The 24188-nt window shown below is 37.6% G+C and overlaps 4 protein-coding genes across 5 annotated transcripts; 2 read left to right on the top strand and 2 right to left on the bottom strand.

Annotated features, from left to right (window-relative positions):
• Positions 1 to 295: 295 nt before the first annotated feature.
• Positions 296 to 3463, top strand: LOC101309287 (aldehyde dehydrogenase family 3 member F1-like). The gene is made up of 10 exons (XM_004287798.1): positions 296 to 704; positions 795 to 863; positions 977 to 1073; positions 1554 to 1760; positions 1856 to 1980; positions 2079 to 2183; positions 2271 to 2443; positions 2639 to 2729; positions 2820 to 2969; positions 3060 to 3463. Exons 1-10 carry the CDS (start codon positions 369 to 371, stop codon positions 3297 to 3299), a joined length of 1593 nt encoding a protein of 530 aa, XP_004287846.1. The 5' UTR covers positions 296 to 368; the 3' UTR covers positions 3300 to 3463.
• Positions 3464 to 11068: 7605 nt separating this feature from the next.
• On the bottom strand, positions 11069 to 13330 carry LOC101309868 (probable ubiquitin-conjugating enzyme E2 18-like). Of its 2 annotated transcripts, none has more exons than XM_004287801.1 (6): positions 13181 to 13230; positions 12970 to 13040; positions 12687 to 12789; positions 12502 to 12565; positions 11734 to 11822; positions 11069 to 11555 (listed from the first exon to the last, which is right to left on the bottom strand). In XM_004287801.1, exons 1-6 carry the CDS (start codon positions 13208 to 13210, stop codon positions 11460 to 11462), a joined length of 453 nt encoding a protein of 150 aa, XP_004287849.1. In that variant the 5' UTR covers positions 13211 to 13230; the 3' UTR covers positions 11069 to 11459. The 2 variants fall into 2 exon arrangements, with proteins under 2 accessions (XP_004287849.1, XP_004287848.1); XM_004287800.1 differs by having other exon boundaries at positions 11193 to 11555; positions 12970 to 13073; positions 13181 to 13330.
• Positions 13331 to 14663: 1333 nt separating this feature from the next.
• LOC101309000 (d-2-hydroxyglutarate dehydrogenase, mitochondrial-like) lies at positions 14664 to 19681 on the bottom strand. The gene is made up of 15 exons (XM_004287797.1): positions 19378 to 19681; positions 18878 to 19236; positions 18682 to 18783; positions 18458 to 18505; positions 18265 to 18335; positions 17849 to 17967; positions 17496 to 17591; positions 17300 to 17409; positions 17072 to 17152; positions 16691 to 16791; positions 16319 to 16427; positions 15676 to 15781; positions 15422 to 15507; positions 15205 to 15330; positions 14664 to 15092 (listed from the first exon to the last, which is right to left on the bottom strand). Exons 1-15 carry the CDS (start codon positions 19487 to 19489, stop codon positions 14997 to 14999), a joined length of 1722 nt encoding a protein of 573 aa, XP_004287845.1. The 5' UTR covers positions 19490 to 19681; the 3' UTR covers positions 14664 to 14996.
• An 8-nt stretch (positions 19682 to 19689) lies between these two features.
• Positions 19690 to 22698, top strand: LOC101309579 (CDK5RAP1-like protein-like). Its single transcript, XM_004287799.1, has 3 exons — positions 19690 to 19982; positions 20299 to 21350; positions 21762 to 22698. Exons 1-3 carry the CDS (start codon positions 19690 to 19692, stop codon positions 22268 to 22270), a joined length of 1854 nt encoding a protein of 617 aa, XP_004287847.1. The 3' UTR covers positions 22271 to 22698.
• The last annotated feature ends 1490 nt before the right edge of the window (positions 22699 to 24188 follow it).

A 24188-nucleotide genomic window follows, 5' to 3' on the forward strand; every position in this document is an offset into this window, starting at 1 on the left:
TTTAAGTAAGTAAACGTGTCATTAAAAAGAAAAAAGAAAAAGTAAACGTGTCATTTTAAGCAAAAATCAAACTTATTGATTAGTTACGGTGTGAACACTTCAAATTTAGGAAAAATTTATCTTATACAACAGTAGCATTAGCTGCATTACCGTTCTGAACATCTGATAGCATTATTACCGTATCCTAGTTTCTATCCACATAGGTAATTTTTATAGGTGATATCTAACCATGATGGGCCCTTGTTTCTGTAAGCAACAATGCCAGACATGGCGGTCACTTGGCTATGACTTTTACCTATATTCTCTTGATTAGTAGTCAGGTATTGAAGTGTATAGCATGTGGTGACCTCGTTGGTTGGGTGCCTTCAATGTCATTTATTGATCGTCGAATCTATGGTGTATGCTTATGTAACTATATATCCATGACAAAGTTGGCAAGAGGCACACGAAAACTAGAAGAGAGAAATCAAACGAACGCTGTCAGAAGACTCTGTAATATCACCATGGAAGCAATGTCAGAAATAGCAGAAGCTACACTGCGTGAGCTGAGGGAAACCTTCAGGAGTGGTAGAACCAGAAGTGTTGCATGGAGGAAAACCCAACTCAGTGCTCTTCGTGAGCTCATCAGAGATAATGAGGAAAAGATCTTTGAAGGACTCTATCAAGATCTTGGCAAGCACCCAATTGAAGCTTACAGGGATGAGGTAGCTTGGTGTTCTTAATCTTCTGTATATGCATATGTATGTATTTGTGTTATTCCCTCGATGATTTTTGGTGTATATATTTCATTACAGGTTGGAGTTCTGATCAAATCAATTAATTATGCTTTGAGCAATTTAGACAAATGGGTGGCAACCAAAAAGGTACTCTGATGATAATCTGATATGAAGGCCAAGACGGTTTTGAGGTTTTTCTGATTGAAAAGTTTAAATCTGTGACTTCTGTAATCTTTGTGAACTTCTGTGATTCTTGTTAGGGTAAATTACCGTTGCTTTTATTTCCGGCAAGAGGAGAGCTGGTGCCGGAACCACTCGGCGTAGTTCTCATCTTTGCATCTTGGAACTACCCAATATGTGAGTCCACTTATCTCCTTAAAACTTAAAAGCATCTATTATTTGACTGCAACTTATGCAACAGAATTATTTAGTCTCTTCGATCCGGTTTTAACACTTGTATAGATGTATGAATGTGGTAATATTTTGCATCTGTATGAATGAGATCATCTCAGTGTGATCTCAAACTCTCAATAGCAAAGCTGCTATTGTGTTCCAATAAAATGATTGGTATCCTGCTGAGACTAGTTTTTCTTTTACACTGTTGATGATAATATATTAAGATTCTGCAAATGTTGTGATATATTCTCAATGTTTGTACATGTTCCCACAACACTCAACTTCTAATTGACAAGGGTTTTTGCCAATTGCAATTTCCTGGAGTGGTCATATTAAGTTATTAACTAAAATATGTAGTACAAGAGTGTAAATCAGTTTATCTCTTTATCAACAATAGGTAGTACAGAAAGGAGGAAAACTAATTTTCTGCTTACAATGCAGCTTTGGCTTTGGAACCTGTAATAGGAGCAATAGCTGCAGGGAACACAGTGGTTCTAAAACCTTCAGACCAATCACCAGCATGTTCTTCCATAATTGCTAAAACCATCCCTCAATACATGGACCCTAAAGCCATTAGAATCATCGAGGGTGGAGCACAAATTAGTGAAATTCTCCTGCAGCACAAGTGGGATAAGATATTCTTTACTGGTACAGATTAAATTCTAAAATCCCATCCGATGTGATCAAGTAAAATGTGGCATATATAGAAATTTATATAGCTATGATACTATTGCCTCTTTCAGGTAGTCCGCAGGTAGGGCGCGCTGTCATGACTGCAGCTGCTAAGCATTTAACACCTGTTACACTAGAGCTGGGCGGAAAATGCCCTGTCATCCTTGATTCACTTTCCAATCCTTCGGATCTAAAGGTTTTAAGTTAACTATGTAGTATTATGACCGTGGCCTGTGGGAATAAAGTTCCAACATATATTGTTACTGAGTTTGCATTTCTTCTGTTGGCCTGAAGGTGGCAATCAAAAGAATTGTAAGTGGAAAGTGGGGTCCTTGCAGTGGCCAGGCATGTATAGGAGTAGATTATATGCTCGTTGAGGAAAAGTTTGCTCCCACTGTGGTAAGCATGGTCTTGAATGATGTTACTTTTAATAATGCTGAGCTCTATTGCCTTTCTGATGATTAGTGTCCTGACCATGTCATTTAGATCGAGTTGTTGAAGAAAACGATCAAGAAATTTTATACCGAAAGCCCAAAAGACGCAAATTGCATTGCCAGAATTGTAAATAAGAAGCACTTTCAGAGAGTGCAGAATCTCCTCAAAGAACCTCTTGTTGAGGCTTCCATTGTACATGGTGGCTCACTGGATGAAGAAAAACTGTAAGTTCTCGATTCTGTTTAGCCAGACATTTTGATCAGTTAAGATAACTCAGAAGAAAAGCTGTTGAAGCAGTACTAGTTTGGAAGCAAAGCTGTTATGGTGTTCCAATAAAATGATTAGTGTCCGGAGAATGTAGTTTTTAGTTCAAAACAAAGCTGACATATATCGATCTATTCTTGGTGCCTACTTTTCAGGTTCATTGAGCCAATAGTCTTGTTAAATCCCCCACTTGATTCTGCAATCATGAATGAAGAAATCTTTGGCCCACTGCTTCCAGTAATCACTGTGAGAATTAACATTTATAGTTTTAACTGCTTTTGTGAGTGTCAACTTCTCTGAAAACATTGTTCTGAAGAATGACCTTAACTTCTGCAGTTGAAGAACATTCAGGAAAGCATTGAATTCATAAACACACGGCCAAAACCTCTGACCATTTACGCCTTCACCAAAGATGAAAACTTCAAGAAGAAAATTTTATCAGAAACATCCTCCGGGGGTGTGACTTTCAATGACGTCTTGATTCAAGTACTGGTTCCAAGTGTTTCATGTTTTCTTTGTTTTGCCATTAAATGGGGCCAAGGAGACTAACTTTGTCTAAAAACTTTCTGTGTACAGTTTATCTGTGATACTCTACCCTTTGGTGGTGTTGGTTCTAGTGGATTTGGGAGGTACCATGGGAAGTTTTCTTTCGACACTTTCAGCCACGAAAAAGCAGTTTTCCAAGGAGGCTTCTTCCCTGAACTTGAGCCTAGATATCCTCCTTGGAACAACTTCAAAATGAAATTCATCAGACTTGCCTATGATCTTGACTACTTTGGACTAGTTCTGCTCCTACTTGGACTTAAAAGGTATTAGTATTTGGATTTGAGTCATATAAGTAAACCCAGAACTTACAATCTGTGCTGTATGTGTTAGTTGTGTCTTGTTGTTCTATATATGGACAGATGTAACATGTGTAACCTATGCATGAGCCATGAATCTTGTACTCTTGAATAATATAAAGCTCCCCTCCTTCCATCTCTCTGTTGCATGATCATGGACAAAGCACATGAGTTTCAGAACACAAAAGAAAGGAAAAACATTCATGTCTGGAAAGATCCTCATTCCTTTATTACTAGAAAAGAAAATAAAGAAAATTGAACCAAATTTCGTCACAATCCAAAATTGCCTCTAGGGCCACCTCCTCTAATTCAAGACTTAAAGAACAGAAAATATCCTAAACAAGTGGAACTTCCTGGTAAATTCACCAGGATTGGAAATTCACAGGGTTTTTCCAAGGACCGGAAATTCAGCAGGAACCAAGGTAAACAAAATTTCTTCAACCTTCTCCACAGTGGCTGGAGAGACATCTTCAACGTCACCATTGAATCTGTTGCCACCCTTCTGCTTCCGCCTTCCTTTGAAGCTATTATCCTTCTCTGCATACCTCCCTTTAAAGCTGTTATCCTTCTCTGCATACCTCCCTTTGAAGCTGTTATCCTTCGCTGCAGACTCTGCAGACTGATGGGGCTGCTCATCAGATTTGTTGCTATGGCCATTCTTCTTCATCTTGTCAAATTCTTCCAAGGTGTACGTAACAGTGAACTTCTTCTCAAAAGGAGCAGTTTCAGTAGCATCAGCAGCAGCAGCCTCCTTGGTGGCTTGGACTTGTTGATCCTGGCCAGCTCCAGCCTTGTTCTTTTGCAATCTTCGCCGCGCACTTCCATTCATATTTGTCTTTTTAGGTTTAACACCCTGGCTTCCATTCATCCCTCTAGCAACCTGCTTGATTCCCTCTTCTACATCAACCTGATTGTTCACAATAGCTCCTTGATTCTCCTGAGTCTGAGTCTGAGGATGATTGCCATTCCTAGGGCTTTTCTTCTTTCGAGTTTGATGCTGTACTAGTTGCCATCCTTCAGCATCATGATCAGCCTCCTTGGTATTCTTCTCTGCTTCTTCACTCTTGCTCTCTTTGGTTTGATCAACATCGTTAAGACTAGTACTACTTGAGACTGAAACAGAATCAGAAGGACCTTTCTGTTGGATTTGGCCGCCATTGGAGTTTGATTTTGGTGCTGAAGAAGCAGGACGGCGACGCGGTCTCTGTTTCTTCTTCTCATCCTTCTCCTTCTTCTCTGCTGCTAGGACCGGAGCCTCTGGTTTTTCCTCGACAGCCAAAAGACTGAAGGGGTTGACTAGCTGAACCATGATTTTGAGATGTAAGAAATTTGCTCAAGGGGAGAGAGAAAGGCCTGCGGCCTTGGTGTTCTGATTGACCCAAACTCCCGTATTAATAGTGGATTATACTTGCTCTCCAAGTTAACAAATAAAAATTAAAAAAAAACTCTGATTTGTATAGCAATTAATTCTTGGATTTGGTAAATAAAAAATTCTAGGTTAGAATTAATCTACTTGCCTTAGGAATTCCGGTTCCGTATAATGATAGGTTACCAAGTTTGAAAATATTATGTTTCATTCTAGGTACCTAAAAAGTATCTATCAACTTCAAGAGAAATTTAGAAAATTCAAGATTGCATTTAGCTCGTCAGGTTCATAGTTTGGATTTGATGTCTTTATCTATCCTCGATCATCACTGTTTACACTAGTATCTACCCTCATCACTTGTATGAGAATTTGTATGAGAAAACGACGAGGCCATGTATACTAAGTGATTTACTCTGCATTGATGTTTAACATGACAATGATCAACAATGAAGAAAGTAAAGACCTTTGGTCATTTATACAAGCTGTGATGAAATTTTGTGAGCATATATTTTTCAATATACCAATTAAAATTCAGGTATTTTTCAGCGTACCAAAATATTTTTTCAGCATATATTATACATTCAAATGATATCTTATGAAATATTGGAATAAATTAAAATGTAGAAATAGTCTAGTATGATGATTTCTTAACGATAAATAACCGATGCACATACAGTCTAATATGATTGCAATATAGCGGGTAATACTTAGATAGACCATATGGTTTCTCAAAGATCGGGTAATTTTTAGGTTGACTACATGTTTTTGCTTTATAAGATAAGTCAAACATATCATATAAGAATTTGGGTACGATTGTGTGGCTGCTGTATATGTAGGTTAGTTGGTCACACTAACTATATTTAGGGGCACCTATATTTATCACACTTTCTATTTGTCTCCTTAGTTGGTCATTGTCGCTTTGTAACTTTGTATCATGACTTCATGAGATGCTATGTTTTTTTCAATAAACATATATATTTTGTCATTTCTAAATTTTATCATATGAATACCGATTGAGAAGATGTTGTGTTTATTGTGCTCATTTTGATATCAACTGTCAGTAGAATTAAACATTGTCATCTTGATCCAAGTTGATAATCATACAATCACACAAGTATTGAGTAGTCATTACGATAACATTTTCGTCGGAGGTGACTGTTGAGATATAAATCTCATATCGGGAATATGTGACATTGTATGCGGGTGTAAGAGTTTGAGTCACTCCACCCATTGCCAATTGGTTTTAGATGTAAACCCCACATTACTTTATCATGGTATTAAAGCAGGTTACAAACGTTCACGTGTGAAACCCAAAGACCACATGAACTCCGTCACCCAAAAAGTTGTCAACCCAAAGGCCACACAAACTCCGTCACCTAAAAAGTTGTCAACGTGTTAGGCTTGAAAATTCGTTACATGTGCGGAGACGTGTTGATATATAAATCTCACATCAGGAATATGAGACATTGTCTGTGAGCTTACAGGTTTGGGCTACTTCACTCATTACCAATTGGTTTTGGATGTGAACCCAAACTACTTTATCAGTGACAGTATATTGTACAAGTGTTCGTTGACTCGTTACAAACCAAAACAGGTAGCATAGAATCAGCGGTGAACAAAGGCGGACGCACGTTGATGGTTCTGGGGCTATTGCCCTCACTTGATTATAGTTTCTTGAATATCTAATGGTCAAATTAAGCAACTTAAGTACATTTACATTTTATGAGGAACGTGCACTAATTTGCCCCTATAGAATTCTTAGTGAACTAATGCAATGAGAATAACCCCTACTAATGAAAATTCCTGCGTCTGCCACTGGAGGTGAATAGGAAGTTTTTAGAATTCCTACCATAACCGAAGAACATCCTCCTGTTCTCTGCTTCTTCCACACATGTCTAGCTAGTAGCTAAGCATGTTGTTATACAATAATCACGAGGGTCCGAATAATAAAAGTGCATTTAGTTCAAGCTGAATGAGGATCCTTCAGGCTTTCTCATTATCAAAATTCACAAGAGAAGCAATCTCAAAATCTGTATTACTTGAAATTGAACAAATTGCCAAGAATATTTGCTGCATTTTCGAGTCGTTCCGATCTGGGTTGGGATTGCTATTTAGGGTTCCCAATCTTGGCCCAATCGTTTATGTAATACAGTAATAGAAGATTAGGTGGGCTTTATTCCGGGGTCTTGTATGTTGATGGGCAAGTTTGGTCCACAATCAGATCAAGTAGCTTGATCATGCCACTTCTGTGAGAACATGAGGCATATATGCATTGCATACATACGTTTGTTTAACCTTGCTATGATCGAGAACATGAAAAAATTATGATGATTTTCACCATTTGAATAGATGGAGAATGGATCAATGATCTACTATAGTTTGTACATTTTGTGCATGCGCTTCCTTTTCTTGTTAGTTGGTTAATATCATCAATTGTCATTGTAATAGAGAAGATATATGTGCATGTTGGATCTTATGCTCGATTTATTTAGAATTTACTGATTCATATAAAATATTGGAAGAAATTAAATGCTTCAATAATTCCTAAGATCATCACATGTACTTTTTTAAATTTTGAAAATAGAGTTATCAAAAGATCGAGTCGAACCGGGTCATATTGATTAGCTAGTGATGCATGTATATGCTACGTTACGGGAACAATATGAGAAATTAAGAAAATTGACATTTCTACCTCTACTAAAACGAAGGGAATCAGTGCAGTAGAGAACTTTTTAACATTTCAACCTCCTAAACGAAATTAAGGTATATCATAATTATACTCTATCAATAGTTATAGACAAGTACGTACTGAGTTGTTTTTTTGTTCTTTCCACTGTTTGTCAAAGTAATCCACTACCACTTATATCCAGCTTCACATTCAACCTCAATTTATCTGCTCTAACTCAGGTTGAGTATGAGACTTCTGTATTAAAAACTCGATTTTCTTTACATATTTATTGACTTGTATTCAGTTCTATTAAGCAGCAATTCACTGGGTAGTATGCTTATGCGTTCTATTAAAGCATAACGTGGTGAAGCTGACATCTTTACACCTTTAGCTGGTGAACTCAGAATTGGTGGTTCAGTCAAGGATGCAGTACGAGCCTTGTTTTCCCGCACTAGGCTTCCAACTTACACCACTGTCTAGTATAACTTTTGAACCTTATGTTGTGATGACGACCTTCCTCAAATCAGTAGGGTTAGAAACCCCCCCTGAACATGTAGTTCATCAACAGCTGCAGCTATACTTTCAATTCATATCACTAATATAATATCTGATTAATCTGAAGAGATGAATATTGATTATAGCAGTTTTGTTTTAACTTGGTACGAGATATTACTGATTTAGATAGCATTCCCGATCGCATTTGAAAGAGATATATATAAACGATTTGTTCCACTTAAAAAAAGAGAAGAAAAGATAAAACAATAGTCTCATATCACTCGAGTGCGCGCGCATGAGAGATGAATCATGCATTATTGTGTCATTAACTGTGCACATACATATATAACATGCAATGAAAATTGATAGACCTGAGAAAATTAAGATGTGTGGCCATGTAAAGAGACCTGAGATTGATGGAACAAACATTGATCCTGGATTGCAGCATCGAGTGTTTGCCTCTTAGTTAATTTGCATTAGAGTATTGATTATAGTTTAAGTGTGTGATCGAGTAGATTAGGATGATATAAATGTCGTCTGTTATTCTTATGCTGCAAATTTAGATTCATATTATTATGTTAAGAAAGAAACCAAAGATCGATGTGAAAACAATCATCTATACACATCACTAAAAGATAATTAGGGGCTAACAAAAACTTATTACTGCGCTGCGAATGATTATTATGAGTTTGTTACAACTTCTCTACCTACAACTTAATTTGCAAGGGGATTATGATTGATAGGAATATCAAGTCATTTCCTAAGATTAAACTCTGCATGCATATTATATACGTTTGGCCTAAGTTTTCACTAATTGTATTATGTATTTGATCTCTGATCAATACATAGTCTCTTTTTCGTAAACAACCGCAAGGGTTCGATTCCAAACTATTTTCAAAGCAGTAACATAATACGATTACTCTATGGTGTAACACGTAGGTTATTTGTCATGTTTGTCTTAACTAATTTTCTCCAAAAGTTTATGGGAAAGACTTGGTGCTGTACGTACGTATAATCCAAACGGAGGAACATGGATGTATGTGGGTGAATGTTCATCAGACTGGGCACTTCAACCTGCAGCTGCATGTGTACCTGGGAGAGTTTTAGTTTCGGCGTTTAAGGAAATTATCTGAAATCAGATTTAATCTGTTGATTATTCGGCTTTTGTTTAGCTCAAACAGGCTAGGCTTGAATTGATCGAAATGTCTTTCTTATGACTTATGAGTTGGTGGAAGTTCTACTCTACACCCAGAGTTCAGACTTCTGTGAGAACATGAGGCATGCATTGCGTGAACAGTAGTGAACATCTACTGAACATGACGATGATCAACCACAGAGTTCTGCATTTTCCTCCATTTAATTAGCAGATTGCAAGTACAGAACACTATTTCACTTTTCTCTGTATAGTTATCAAACTCTTTATGCCGGTTAACATATTTCAAATTTTTCATTCGTGTGATAAATATGAACTATATATGAGATATTGGAAGATGCTAAAAATTAATCTTTTAGAGTTAATAGTGAAATATGCTACAATTTCTGGTCGGCAATCCGTCCCTCAATTTTGGAGCCATCTTGGTCCAACTTGAAGACGAACATGTGGCGTTTGAGTTGAACGGAGGCAAACTCGGGTTTGGAGACGAACGTGTGGCGTTTGAGTTTGTGGCAATGAATCATTAACAAAAGGAGTACCACGTGCCACGTGTATATCTCATTGGTTAGACATTTTGAGTGGGGAGGTTGTGGAGTGAGAGAGTGAGTGAGCTAGAGTGAGGTCAAGACTGGGATGGTTCTCGGGGCCGGCGTTAATCATAGCATGTTAATAGTAGTAGAGCAGTAAGAATTACGAGCCCTAACACAAATCAAGTAGTGAAATGAACAGTATATACAGGCAATAACTTTTCTTTTTACGCTCGCGATACTAATTCTATAGTTTCAGTTGCTGGGGTTCTATATTTTGTAGGGACTGAGTATTGATTTGAACAGTATAGACCAAAATTAGGAGAGGGTTTTAGCTTTCTTGTCCCCTCTCTTTTATTTTGTTAATGGTTCTCTTCAATCAGTAGCATTCCCTTGCTCGTTGAGATTTCACTACAACAAATTCGAAGGGTGATTTATTTATGGAAGCGTTGCACTGACCGTGGTGCTTCTATGCGAAGATCGGATCAGGATTGCTGAAAATGGTCTCTTGTTTATTTCTATACCAGCAGTGAAATTACAACTAGTACGTGATGAATGAATATAGGGCAAAGATATCTAGGACTAAAGTGATACAAACTTATACAGAGATTCAGATAAGATACAACAACTTACTCGAACTAAAATTATCTACGTTTTTAATCCTATATGCATTTTAGAGGTGGTGACGTGTTGGTGAATTCTTATAGGCACGGGTGAATGTTCTTCAGAGTTCAGACTCCTGCAGATTTGGCATTTGTACGTACCAGTTAAGTTATGTACGTGAGAGTTTAGTTCGGTCGTTTAGCTGTTCAAGGAAAATTTCTGAAATCGACCTCGTCTGTTGGTGACTGGGCTGATGATTTGGCTTTTGTTAGCTCAAACAGAAACGGGTATGCTCTGAAAGTACTAGTAGGTGGAAATTCTACTAAGAAAGTTTAGTGTGAGAACATGAGGCGTGCATTGCGTGATTAGTTGTGAACATTTGGTGAACATGACACTGATCGACCAGACCAAAGTGTTGTTTTCTCAGCCATTTAAAGCTATGGGATAGATTGTAAGATTGAAATTCCTCACTCCTTCAAGTCATCCAAACATATTTCAATTCTTCATTCATATTATGACAGTGAACTCCTTCAAGTCATCCAAACATATTTCAATTCTTCATTCATATTATGACAGTGAACTGACATATTGGAAGATGCTAAAAGTTACACTAAATATAAAGGCGGAAGAGTTTTACTACTTCAGATGAAGAAATTTTGACAGAATTCAATTCCAAAATATGAACTCTGAAGGGTTAAAGCAACGAATTATTGAAACCGTGGTTGAAATCAGCTGCAGATATTTTGACAATTTTTAACATTGATTTTTTTAAATAATTATTTAATGAACAATCAATTAGTCTGTTAATGTTTCTAAATATAACTATTGGCAACTAGAATCACTCACGTGAATTCTCCAAAATGTTTTAGTATCTGTATAGTAACTGTATCTTATAGAATAAGAATGTACAAAATCACAGCCCTGCAGATTACTGAAAAGACCAAAATTCTTGGTCAGACATGATGGTATAGACATAAAGCAGCACTACTAAGAAAATGAAGACATAACAGTGACATATAAACCAACACTAGTAACGAAAGTGACATGTTCTATGAAGATATAAGGAACTTGCATTATGAACTCATACCACGTTCTCTGACCTCATTTGTTCCTTACAAATCGGTAGAAACAGAAATTGTTCCCTTTGCTTTACAAGTACCAGCCATAGTCAACTTATAAGAGTTATTGAGCAATTCGGGACAAATACCAGTCTTTTTTATAGAGCTGCTTTCTTTTTTGCATGCGTTGTCCTCTAAACATGATGAAACCCAACTACTCTAATTTCTTGAACCACTAATGATGGAACAGAGTGCATGAATATTTTACACTTTATCATCATGGAACCACCATCTCGTCTCCTTGGGAGATCTGCCGTTTCTACAGTTCTTTACATACCGATCGTTATCTTCAGGGCGTTGCTGCAGGTATAGAAAAATATGCCTTCAGATGCATATCCGCAATAATAAATTCCATAATAAATTCCCATCTTATTTACAAAATGAAAACAACAGAAGGGCAATAATTTAAACTTGCTAGCTAAAACTTAAACTAAAAACAACTGAAAGACCAAAGACAGAAAGAAGGTGGAATACGAACCTTCGCAGTGGAGCTTGATAGCATTGAGAGAATGCTAATACAGATAGAACTAACAGTCATGGCTGGTGACCAAGAATCGTACAAAATATCTACAAAAAACATACCCAAAAGTATATCATATAACCGAGGGTAATGTGAAATGTATTCATGTAAATATATCGAAACTAAAGTCCAATACTTGGATCTGATAATATTCATGTGAATGAGACCTAAAACTGGTGTTCATTATATGAAAATCACTATTAATTTCGACAAATTCAGGGTGAATATCAACTCGTTAGGATTCCATAAGACTAGACAATATTCACAACCCAAACAAAATATCACCCAAGTCACCTAACTAATCAATTAGGTATGATACTTATCTCTCCGTCTCTCCCTCTCCATGCCTTCTTAACAATCTTGTGCTCACAAGTAATCAGAACAATTTTTACAGAAAAAAAAAAAAAAAAATTTATCATCTATAACAAATTTTGCTTCTGCTAGCAGGCAAGATTGACCACGGGTTTCTAATAGTGGAAACAAGGATGTGTAGAATAAAGCTATAAGAAGATGTGTTAATCTCATTACAAGGACGAGACTATCACGTTTCAACAAATGGGTGAATAAAGGAAATCCTAGTCTAAGAAAATAGGGGAAAAAAGAAGAAGACAAGTATCAATGGTGTAACTCACTGATTACATAAGAATCAGATACTTGATATCACATGAGAGATCAAACTCGAGCAACTAATGACAGCAACAGCTTAAATGGAAGCCTTAAACTTACCTAAACATATATGACCGTTGCTGTAAATATGAGGATGCATTGGAGCCGGAGGCACAAAGATAACCTGTTCATCCCACCACAAGATTTCAGATTGATATTCACTTACTATCACCAAATTTATGCAGATAATAATCACCCGAACAAACAACATTAAATACCACAAAAGCTGATGAATTTGCACAAACCTGTGGTGCCTCCATTGGGTAATGCTCAGGGAAATCGACCTGAAGCTGATAGGTCTCATTCGAATAGAGAGTTCCAGGCGCTCCAGTCACCTCAATCACCCACCTTCAGACCACAAATTCCGCACCAAATTAATTGAATTGAACAATTTAACTAAACCAAAGCAGAAACCAAAAAAATAACATAAAAGTTCTAACAGTTAAACACCTAGGCTAAAGAAGCATCACAATTCGATTATCAGGAGCGAAATAAAAGAGTGTAAGAATCAAGAAGAAAAGCGAAGACCTTTGGAGATTGTCAGTGACTTTGTGTTTAAACCCCGCGGGAGGATTAACCTGCCACTCCAAAAGCTCCTTCTGAAGGCGATTGCAGGCAATCTTACTCAAAATCTACACAATCGAAACCATTACAAATCAATAACGAAATCGAGAAAACAGAAATCGCATGCGAGGTGAAATCGTATCTGAATTAAAATTAAGGGGGAAAACAAAGAGACCTTGCGGGAGGCGGCGGAGGAGCTGGTCATGGCGGAGAGAGAGAAGAGAGAGATGAGAGAATGTGAAGAGGTGTTGACGAAGAGAAAAAGGAAGCAGAAGGGTCCAGGCGGCCACGGTTTCACAACGCCTCTGTGTTACCCACCATATCCAATTTCTTCTTATTTATATATATATATATATATATTTTTTTTTTCTCTTTGGTCTCCTTATTATTAAATATTTATTTATTATTTACCTTATCTTCACAAAGTGGCCTTTCATTGGTGACAAGGCAAGCACCTTTATACAACGACGTCGTTTTACATGCCTCTCTTTTACCTGCCCCTTGGATTCCTGATTGGGGCATTAGCAACCTCTCATATCAACTAGAAGATTTTCCATATTAATGAACAAGTTTCTTTTTGTTACTGTAGAAGTTGCTCTTATATGTGTTTATGGTTAGTGAGTGTAGTTCTGAACTTGAAACTCATCAAAGTGCACCACAAGAAATAATCTTGTTCTATTCACAGACATGGAAAGCTAAACATTGTGGCATCTGTTGTCTGATGCAGAATCATACCATACTCCCTGCTTTCCTGGCGTTCTAGCAGCCATTATAGCCAGCTTAGGATTAGGACTCATTATCCCAGCTGCAATCATGCATGCAAAGACACTTGACTATAATCTCAGTGTTTCTAGTTCTTAGTAATGATACACTCCTTACCATTTTGAATGAAATAGCAGATACTTCACAACAAAATCTATACATCAACACGCAATCGTAGCGCAATGTTCTTGCTCGTAATGCTTCAATAAACCGTTGCTTGAACTATTGATAGAAATTTGAACAGATAGTTTTTATCTTGGATGATTTTTTTTCCGATTAGATTGAAAAACAGTGTCGAAAATCTTTCTGCTGTTTGACAAATGTGGGAATTGGATTCTGTTTGGACTACTTTGTATTGATTCCCATATATCTTGGAATAAGTTGCAGCCAACTTTTTGAGTTCAGCATATGCCATGCCCACTTGAAATGAGCACTTTGGCTTTAGCACATCAGTATCTGTGAATTAAGCTTTCACTTCCACTTCCACCAAAATTCATGCATATCCTCATGGCTGAACTATGACAATGCATCTACATGACTAGATTCCTGAGAAGTGACATTTTCTTAACTCTGCTGAACAATAAGCAGTGTTCCAAAGTTTCCATTGCTACAGTAAAAAGAAAATTCCCCGAGTTTACTTTTTCCTCAAGTTATCAGTATGAGATTCTGTGGCCGATGCAAATTAGGAATAGCATATTCTAACCTTGATTAAAGGACAAATTATCCATTGGAAACCTTTCAGGTTCAGTCTTCCAATTTTGATGGTAGGCTTCATTAGGAGAGATGCTTAAAATTCAGATGAAGTAATAAACTGACTTTGTTTCCACTCATCCGCCATACCTATTCGTAAATAGTTTCTAGGAATAACAAGCTTTACCAACAGAATCACATCATTTCATAGTTTAGTGGTTATTTATATTGTCATACCACTAATACATGTGTATCTTAATCGAATTGTGTTTGATACGATTTAAGTTAAGGAACAAGGAGAAACCATTACAACTGCACGCAAGCATCATGGTTATGGAAGCCACATTGATCAAGATACTATGCTTGAACTACATAACCTGTAGTTACAACTCACTACTCAGGATGATTTGTTTCCCACTTTTATTTACAGGAGATATTATGCATATCAAAACCGGTTTTCCAAAATTGTTTCCCATGGGAATATGTCATCTATGGGAACATTAAGGACTGAAAAGAGTATTCCCAAGAAGTGTCTTACTTCAGCTGTGAGAATCAATGGAGTGTGGCAGAACTTTATACGGGTTGAGTATTCCTTTTGGGTCCAGCATCTTCTTGATGGAAGCCATCACTTTCACCTGTCCAAGTAGATTTGGTGTTTAGTGTTTCACAAAATCAAACGTACCATCTTAAGGTGGTAGGGAGAGACCAAGTGATCTCCATTGTAAATCACATAACACTTCTACTCACTGTAGCAGTTGGCTTGCTGTAGAAAATCTTATTAGCTTTCATCAATCCAAGGCCATGCTCTGCACTAATGCTTCCACGATGTCCAGATGTCCACTCGTAGACAAAGGGTTCAATTTGTGCCAAAGTCTGCAAGTTCATTATAGATCATTATTAAACTGGAAGAAGAAACAACACATTAATGCTTTATAGCTGAGGTAGCACCGTAGCAGGAAATTACCTTATCATCATACTGTGGAGTTGAAACATTAAGATGCAAATTGCCATCCCCAAGATGGCCGTATCCAACCACATTAGCTGAATCACCTACAGTTTAAAAATGCAAAAAAGTGTATTTTCAAGCTAATAGAAACAATCGGAGCCTAGATATCTAGTGATCACACCCTCCCATTAAAGAGAATACTAACGGCCACTGAAAAAAAAGAAGCAAAAGAATATTTCAAAAACTGAAAGCAACAAGAAACAGTTACTTACCAAGTCTTGTTCTCATTTCATCTACAAGATCGTACATCTTCTCAACAGGTAGTGATAAATCATATTTGTAAACAGCACCTGCTTTCATCAATGCTTCAGGGATTCCCTGCCACCATACCATATATAGAAACGACTGAATGATATACGATTTTTAACCCAAAAAAAAGAGATGGCCACAGAAACTTTTTTTTTCTTTTTCTTTTTTCTCTTGCAGACGACTAATTACAATTAAATGAAAAAAGAAAAGAAAAAAGGAATATAGTACTAGTCCACTTTTGATGAATAGCAAGGATAAGAATCAATAGAAACATAAAGGAAAAGGAATCATGAAACTCTCAAGGAAGCAACACCTCTTGATTTTATATGCTGAGATTTTCTGAACTAAATTGCTAATGAGAAGATTGATGCAGCCATGCAGGCCATGAAGCATTCTTAATGTAAGGGAAATAAGGATATTATTGATTTATAGAACTTCGGAACTTTTAGTATCATTCCAATATGTAGGCCCAAAGGCAGTAAAATGAATACTCATATCAGGGTTCTCTATATGAAGATTAAGTATCAATGTTTAACTCATGAAAGAAAAGCACCACAATGAATAACCATGAACTTCACAATTTTCAGTTTGATAAACAAAACCTACCTCTCGTATATACCAGAACGCTGACGCTTGGTTTATGTCTTGTGCTATAGCTCCATCAGAAATCAAACCACCTTCCATGGCGTGAACTAGAAAGGCTTCAAGCTTCTCTCTGTATCCAAATACATCACATGATTTTTGTAAATATGAGGATGTCACTTATACCGTCTAGACTATAGAAATTATATTTTCAATGAGGTGTCAGCTTTTTTGTACCATTAATTGTTTGAATATTAGATATTTAACCAAATATAAATAGCAATTGCTATTTAGTTCAGCCACTTCGGAAAAATACCTGAACCTTAAAGTAAATTAATATAATCTACAACAGAAGTGCTCCGATTCAAGCAGACTTATTTATGGAAAATGGGTTACCTGTCAAAAGTTTCATCACTGCCTGTTGTCTCAATCAAAACATAAAAGTTGTGAATTGTGGGAGGTAATGGATTGCGAACACCATCCAAATGATTCAGAACCTGCTAGGTCAAACACAAGAAGTGTTCAAAATGATCAATTTGCACAGAACATGCAGTTTTACTAGTACCACGAATTTGATATCTGAACAGGAGGATATTAAGCATTTTATTGAAAAGAGGTAATGTAATTTTGTAATTGTAATGTTGGATGTTAACTGCACATTGGATTCCAGAATCTAAAAAAAAAAAATACAAAAAAAAAAGAAAAAAAGAAGAGGGGAAGCCTGATATAAACCAATAAATGGAAAGAACCAAAAAAGATTTTCCAAAGAAAGCTGACCAAATCCAGAGCATGGCTATCCAAGAATTCAAAAGCAGATAGAATCTCCCCAAGTTTCCTCTTTGCTTCCACTAGAAGTTTCTGATAACCACGAGAGAGTAAGGGAAATTGGTTACACAGAAGTATACAATTGACACAATAACAGAACTGGATCTCAACATATACATACTATTGGGCTTAATTTTAGCGGAACCTGAAGACGCCAAGAGTTTCCAAGAAACTAATTACCTGGCAGCTAAAGTAGTCTTGGCATGCAAGGAAAGCTACATTCACTGAAAATAACTTTGGAGGGGTAAGTATGGAAACCTTGGTCACAATTCCCAAAGATCCTTCACTTCCTGCATCAGTGGTAAAACAAGAAATTTGTGATCACATTCAACTGGAAACCATTGTCTTCTACACAAATAAAACAAAGTGGACAGACCTATGAACAAATGTTTCAGGTCATAGCCAGTATTATCTTTCCGTAAAGTCCCAAGCATGTCAAGAACATCACCATTAGCCAAAACAACTTCCAGACCTGTAAGATCCATAAAATATATAACAGTACAGAACAAATATTAGAAAGATGCACTGAGAACCATGACATTAAAGTTGCAAAAATATCAAGTTTCTAGACAGTCTTATATAAATTAGAAGTAAAAACTAATTCTTTTCATCCGAAGAAAAACAAGAACAAAGTGGTGTAAAGTTGAGTGCATTCTAAACTCAGATAACCGATAATCCTTGAAGCAAAACTGTTCAACATCAGAAAAAAAGTGTAGCATAACTTCTCACCAAGTACGGTTCCATGAAGTGATCCATAGCGTACAAGGCGCAAACCACCCGCATTGGTTGAAACATTTCCACCAATCTGGCAGCTTCCTTTTGCACCCAAGTCCAGTGGCATAACAAATCTGAATTGAAGCATAAAGTGCTTAATTATAATGATAATGAAGATATGCTAGAGTTCCTTGAGGTGTAATACAAAAAGGAAATGTTTAAGAACACTTTAAAACAGTATACACAAAATTTGGAACCAAGCACATTGCATAGCCAGATATAAGAATTGTGGAAAGAAGGATCTAATCACTAATGATGGAAAGAGCATTTGAGCAGGTCGGAGGAGATATAAGTACTTTAGCTCTGGTTCTAGGCATTTGAGGAAATTGCAGGTCTGTAAGCAAACAACGTGATAATTTACAGAAGGTTACCCTTGGTTGTCCAAGTAAGTAATCATATTTTCCAATATGCAACCTGCCTCGCATACGAGTATACCACTCACCTGAAAGCAGACATCAAGGAATCACTTCATAAGCATGCAGTTTTGTTGTGCAACCATTGCAAAAAATTGACTTCAGGAATTGTTGGAGTACCAGAAATAAATAAGTGTCGCTGCATGTCTACCTTGTCAAAAGATATGACTTTATTCATCATACTCATATTGATAACCACCTGAAAAATTACACCACATATAACTTTTCAGGTGAATTAGTCAGAAGCATGTAAGGGCTTAAACAAAACCACAGAGCTTATCAATGATAGATCACATCATAATGAAAACTACAAACATAGCTCTCATTTCTAACATTCATGTAGTGGCTACAAAATTTCCATTAGTAACAACATACCTCATCAAAAACAGGAACGCTTCCGCCCACAAGACCAGTATTTCCACCTTGAGGAACAACAGCCAAGCTTCTTGAATCACAGTACTTAAGTATCTGCGAGACCTGCAACGAGTATATAACCACAAAACCCCCTTTAATCTCCTAATGCACTTGATACACACAACAAATCATGCTTTTAAGAGTCAAATAAGTCAACCTCCTCAGTGGTCCGAGGTTGCAGCAGAAGCTTACTCGAGCCTCTATACTTGTGCATCCAATCCGTATTCGCAATAGCTAACCTCTCCTCATCCTCAACCACATTCTTCTCCCCTAATACCCCCTTGAAATAGCTAATATCATCCGAATTCAACGTCGAAAACGAAGCATTCCTCTGCACCTTCTCCGCCACCGAACCAAAACCTCGATGCTCAATCCTCCTCAAATCCTCAACAACACCTCTCTCCGTACAATCTCGCAAATTTCTCCCCTGACTTCCATACAATCCAAAACACGTCCTAACATTCCATTTCCGGCTAATTTCATCACCACATTTCTTGCCTAATCCATGCCTATTACCTATATTCAGAAATTAATTTCCTCATTAATTCAACAAAAAGAAACAATCTACACTATAGCATTAATGAGCTCCATTAAGTCAAATTGAGCCAAAGTTTAACCAAAAATGGCTGTAAAAAAATTATGATCACAGTAAATTACCTGAACCGGAGCTGTGGATTGACTTGCCGGAATTAGGAGAAAATCGTCGATCAAAGATTGAAGCTTTAGGTGAGTATCTGAGAAGACGACCGGTGGCTCTCAGCTTCTCCATTCTCTTTTTCTTTTTTCAGTTACAGTCTTCTAACAAACTGAGCGTTACTCCATTTATACACGCAACTGAATTTCCGGGTCAATCGACGACCCGACCCGTTAGCGTCTGATGTGAAACAACGACATGTCGTAAATTACAGGTAATCCCTATCTATGAGAACGAAGGAGAAGCGCGCGCCTCTACTATCTGGCCTCACAGTAATGGCGACCTCACTCTCTTCCCTGTCCTCGATTCTGAACCAACCACGGCATGTCGTTTTGCTCCAGAAGCCATGTCGTTTCGCTCTGAGACTCCTCAGTTGGAAGCCGGCAGAAGCTTCCGGAATCCGATGCTACCACCGGCAGCGGACCAGTACTAGGCTCCAAAGACGGAGTCTTGGCTCCAGAAGCTTCTCGAGCTCCAGCTCTTCTCTTCCGAGCCACTCCGACGGCCCCAGCCTCCGCCACTTCGTCGCTCAGGCCGCCGCAGTCACCGCCTCCAAACCTCAGCCCCAGTGAGTTCACAGTTCCTCACTCACGCTCATCATTTTCTGGATTTGGTTGATGAAATTTACGGCTTTATGAAATTACTGTGATTCTGTTGTGTTATAAGCTTGAAGAGTTGTTATAAGCATAGGAAATTTGCTAGGAAAAGAGTTCAAAATGGATGAATTTTCGAGTTGCGATTATGCTTCGAAAATGTTGCTGTGATGTGTTTTTTTTATAGGAGAGATTTGGAAATCGATACCGAATTGTATGCTGAACAACATTTCTTTTCAATGCTTGTTTCGAAATTTTATTTTGTTTTTGATGTTTTGTTATTGTGTCTAGGAATGTGATAGCTCCTCTGCCGATAGGGCGAATCTACCACGAGACGTATGGGTGTCAGATGAATATAAATGACATGGAGATTGTTCTGTCGATTATGAAGGAGGCTGGATATAGTGAAGTTGTGGACGTTCCTGAGAATGCAGAGGTTATTTTCATTAATACATGTGCGATCAGGGACAATGCAGAACAGAAGGTGTGGCAGCGGCTTAATTACTTTTGGTTTCTTAAGAGGCATTGGAAGAGCAATGTTAAGATAGGGAGGTCGCAGTCCACACGCCCTCCGAAAGTTGTGGTTTTGGGATGTATGGCGGAGAGGTTGAAGGACAAGATACTAGATGCAGATAAAATGGTCGATGTGGTCTGTGGACCTGATGCGTACAGGGACTTGCCGCGGCTATTGCAAGATGTGGACTACGGTCAGAAAGGGATTAATACTCTTCTTTCATTGGAAGAGACTTACGCTGATATTAGTCCAGTTCGAATCTCCAAGAATTCAATCAGTGCTTTCGTTTCTGTTATGAGGGGTTGCAACAATATGTGCTCATTTTGTATTGTTCCTTTCACAAGAGGCAGAGAGCGGTCACGTCCTGTGGAATCAATTGTCAGGGAGGTGGGAGAGCTTTGGCAAGAAGGTGTGAAAGAGGTAACACTGCTAGGCCAGAATGTAAATAGCTATAATGATGCCTCTGAGTATGAAAAGGAAGCTGAAGCAGGAACTAGTTGGAACTACAGTGAAGGATTTTCCAGCTTGTGCAAGGTGAAAAAAGTAGGTTCACGTTTTGCTGATCTCTTGGATCGGCTTTCCACAGAGTTTCCAGAGATGAGATTCAGATACACATCCCCCCACCCTAAAGATTTCCCTGATGAGTTGCTCTATATAATGCGAGACAGACACAATATTTGCAACTATATCCATTTGCCAGCTCAAAGTGGTAGTAGCAGAGTTATAGAAAGAATGCGACGGGGCTATACCCGTGAGGCATACTTAGATCTTGTGCAAAAGATACGGAGGATAATTCCAGATGTCGGCATCAGCAGTGATTTCATATGTGGTAAGAGGTCTTAAGAATTATATGCAATTTTGATAAACCTGTTTACAGAATTTGGACAGTGCTTGTTGAACTGAATATCGTTCTCAAGTACAGATTTTTGCCCTAAACTGACTAGTTCTTAGCTGCAACCTGTCACTTTAGGGAATATATCTTGTTCTCTCTTACCTTTGTCTGAATAATTGGAACTTGTGCAGCCATACTTTGGTGTGTACTGTTTGCCCACTCTTCCCTAGTTTATGCTGATTGCTTCTTTTAGTTTATGGATCTTTGTGTAATTTAACTGCATTGTTACTTTGCATGGCCATTTCATTTTTGACACATGTTTACATACCCAAACTGTTACTTTAAACTTTTTCCTTTTGTTTCTGCGTATCTAGTGCTTCCCCTCTTAACTTGTTTAATCTTTTCCAGGATTTTGTGGGGAGACTGAGGAGGACCATGAAGAGACAATAAGCCTTGTAAAGGCTGTTGGATATGATATGGCTTACATGTTTGCATATAGCATGAGAGAGAAGACCCATGCAAATAGAAACTATGATGATGATGTTCCGGAGAAAGTGAAGCAGAGGAGGCTGACTGAACTTATTGAAGCTTTCCGTGAGAGCACAGGTCAGTGCTATGACTCACAGGTGGGAACTACCCAGCTTGTATTAGTAGAAGGACCCAATAAGAGAGCTCCGGATACAGAACTAATTGGCAAGAGCGACAGAGGTCATAGAGTTTCTTTTGTCAATGTGCCGTTACCAGATCGAGATGCTGATTCAAATGAGGAACGGAATCCCAAAGTGGGTGATTATGTTGAAGTTCGTATACAGAAATCTTCAAGAGCGTCACTCTATGGAGAGGCAATTGCTATAAGTAAATTGAGCACTTTTTACAACATCGTGAATGAAGAAGCTCTTGCTTGTGCGAGTAGTTGAGCTGTTTGGGAATGTACCAGCGTAATTTAACTTTATATATCACTACAGAATTTCATGTTTATCAATGGTTGAGGCATATGGATCAGCTTCTCGCTGTAGTGTTGAGAATCAAGGATGATTGGTTCAAAATGATGCTTTTTGTTCCCATGGTGACTCTTTCGGAGTATATCTTTGGATGCTAACAAGTGACAGCCTCCAACTTCAAAATAGTTTAGAGTTCTACTACAGCGTGTTGATGTGATATAAAAGTTGATGCATTTTTATATCACATTAATTTTGATTTGGTTTGATGAATATGAATTCAGAGATAAATACCTCTTCAAAGATCATTGCACTGGGCATAAAGTTTGCTTAGTTATCTGAATTATAGAAAATGATCAAAATGATCGATCCTGTTCTTGGTGTAAAACTGTAAATTATGAGCATCACAACTGATTGTCAGGTTCAAATACAGTTTCAGACAACTGAAAGAGCTCATGCTTGAAACTGTCGTATTTCTTCCTTCTATTTCTTCTTGTGAATTCAGACGCCTCCTCTTTTTCTAGTTCCTTAATTTCCTTCTCCTGGCGATTGAAATTTTTTCTTTCTTCAAATCTGTACCGGGAGTGCCTTGGTCTCTTATGTGTCCAATATGCAATATCATTAACTTTTCTCCATTATTGTCAATTTCGTAGAGTATGATAGTTTCTTGCGGATTCTTGTTTACATGTAAAATCTTGTTTAATCACTATAAAGTGAGTGTATTTAAGATTTCATAGTTCATGCTTTAGCTAGTATAGGACGTGTAATTCTGTAAAACGATGCTTTCTGACGACTTCACAGGGTGTGTCATCTTTGTACTGCTTGTTCTGATTTAAATAAAATGACAAATTAATTAAAAAAAAATGTAAATCTCTCTCTATCATACAAATGTACTATCTAAGATAAAACCCAGTTGAAAAACACATGATTGTATATAACCAAAAAAGAGAGTCAAAAACACATAATGGCATGCAACCGAAACACCATGCTAGTCCTTTGATCCCAACATGATTGACAATGATTAAAGCAGTCAGAAATAATGCAAACCGGGTCTCCATCAGAGAATTCGTCCAGTGATCGCCTTGCTCTACATGTTCCTCATTAGTATCAAATACACTAATGGGTGGCATTGCACTGTCAATTCTCAATCATAACCCAAACAACAAACACAAAGTGGTCGATCACTATGAGTATCACCAGCACTGACCTTGTCCACATGCAGCTAATAGCAGCCATCCATAGAAAGGAAGAACACTTTGAACTCCACTGCTAGGTGGTGGTCGTGGTGGTGAGAAGCTAATGGAATTCGGCGGCACGTCGAATCGGGCCGATGGGTTCTGAATCGGACCCTTCATAAGTAGTCCACATCTGGCGGGTGAGGAATAGCATATACCACCACCCACTCATGACTCACCAGTCCACCTCCATTGTTATTCAATGAGGAAGACTGGAATAGATGATCGACTAGACCCCTGTCACCACTCTCTAATCAGTAGTCACACACTTGTCCTTGTGCTTCTTTGTTTTTTCTATACACAGGGTAGTCATGATTTCATGTGAGGGGGAAAGGGAGATAAACAGTAACTACAGGAGGGGAAGAGGGTAAATGAAGCCACAAAGGTCAGATTTTCTTCTGAGAAAAGTTTGGATTCATACGTACTTATTTTAATCAATAAACTTTTTAAAAAGCTTACATGTTTTTTAAAAAATTCATAAACTTTCACTGATTTCTTAAAACCATCGATTTTTAATCACAGACTTTTACTGATTTATGAAATCTACGAATTTCATATAAATGATTTATGTATATTTCTCAATACTTACAGAGTTACAAGATAAGAAAAAAAAATAAAGATGCAATAGCAAACACATAATGATACCGATTATAAGTTTAAAG

This window comes from Fragaria vesca, linkage group LG1 (assembly GCF_000184155.1).
Source record: "Fragaria vesca subsp. vesca linkage group LG1, FraVesHawaii_1.0, whole genome shotgun sequence".
NCBI classification, from domain to species: Eukaryota; Viridiplantae; Streptophyta; class Magnoliopsida; order Rosales; family Rosaceae; genus Fragaria; species Fragaria vesca.

Bases quoted from the DNA above. Each gene is read 5' to 3' on its own strand.
- LOC101309287 (XM_004287798.1), top strand. From the start codon at position 369: ATGTCATTTATTGATCGTCGAATCTATGGTGTATGCTTATGTAACTAT. The intron at 705-794 runs GTAGCTTGGTGT...ATTTCATTACAG, and splicing joins TTGAAGCTTACAGGGATGAG to GTTGGAGTTCTGATCAAATC. The intron at 864-976 runs GTACTCTGATGA...GATTCTTGTTAG, and splicing joins AATGGGTGGCAACCAAAAAG to GGTAAATTACCGTTGCTTTT.
- LOC101309868 (XM_004287800.1), bottom strand. From the start codon at position 13,210: ATGACCAGCTCCTCCGCCGCCTCCCGCAAG. The intron at 12,566-12,686 runs GTTTGTGCAAAT...TGGGATGAACAG, and splicing joins ACCCAATGGAGGCACCACAG to GTTATCTTTGTGCCTCCGGC. The intron at 11,556-11,733 runs GTTCGTATTCCA...CTATACCTGCAG, and splicing joins TATCAAGCTCCACTGCGAAG to CAACGCCCTGAAGATAACGA.
- LOC101309000 (XM_004287797.1), bottom strand. From the start codon at position 19,489: ATGGAGAAGCTGAGAGCCACCGGTCGTCTTCTCAGATACTCACCTAAA. The intron at 18,506-18,681 runs GTATGTTGTTAC...GTAATTTTTCAG, and splicing joins GCGTTCCTGTTTTTGATGAG to GTGGTTATCAATATGAGTAT. The intron at 16,792-17,071 runs GTCAGCTTTCTT...TTGACCTAGCAG, and splicing joins ATAGCCATGCTCTGGATTTG to GTTCTGAATCATTTGGATGG.
- LOC101309579 (XM_004287799.1), top strand. From the start codon at position 19,690: ATGGCGACCTCACTCTCTTCCCTGTCCTCGATTCTGAACCAACCACGG. The intron at 19,983-20,298 runs GTGAGTTCACAG...TATTGTGTCTAG, and splicing joins GCCTCCAAACCTCAGCCCCA to GAATGTGATAGCTCCTCTGC. The intron at 21,351-21,761 runs GTAAGAGGTCTT...AATCTTTTCCAG, and splicing joins CAGCAGTGATTTCATATGTG to GATTTTGTGGGGAGACTGAG.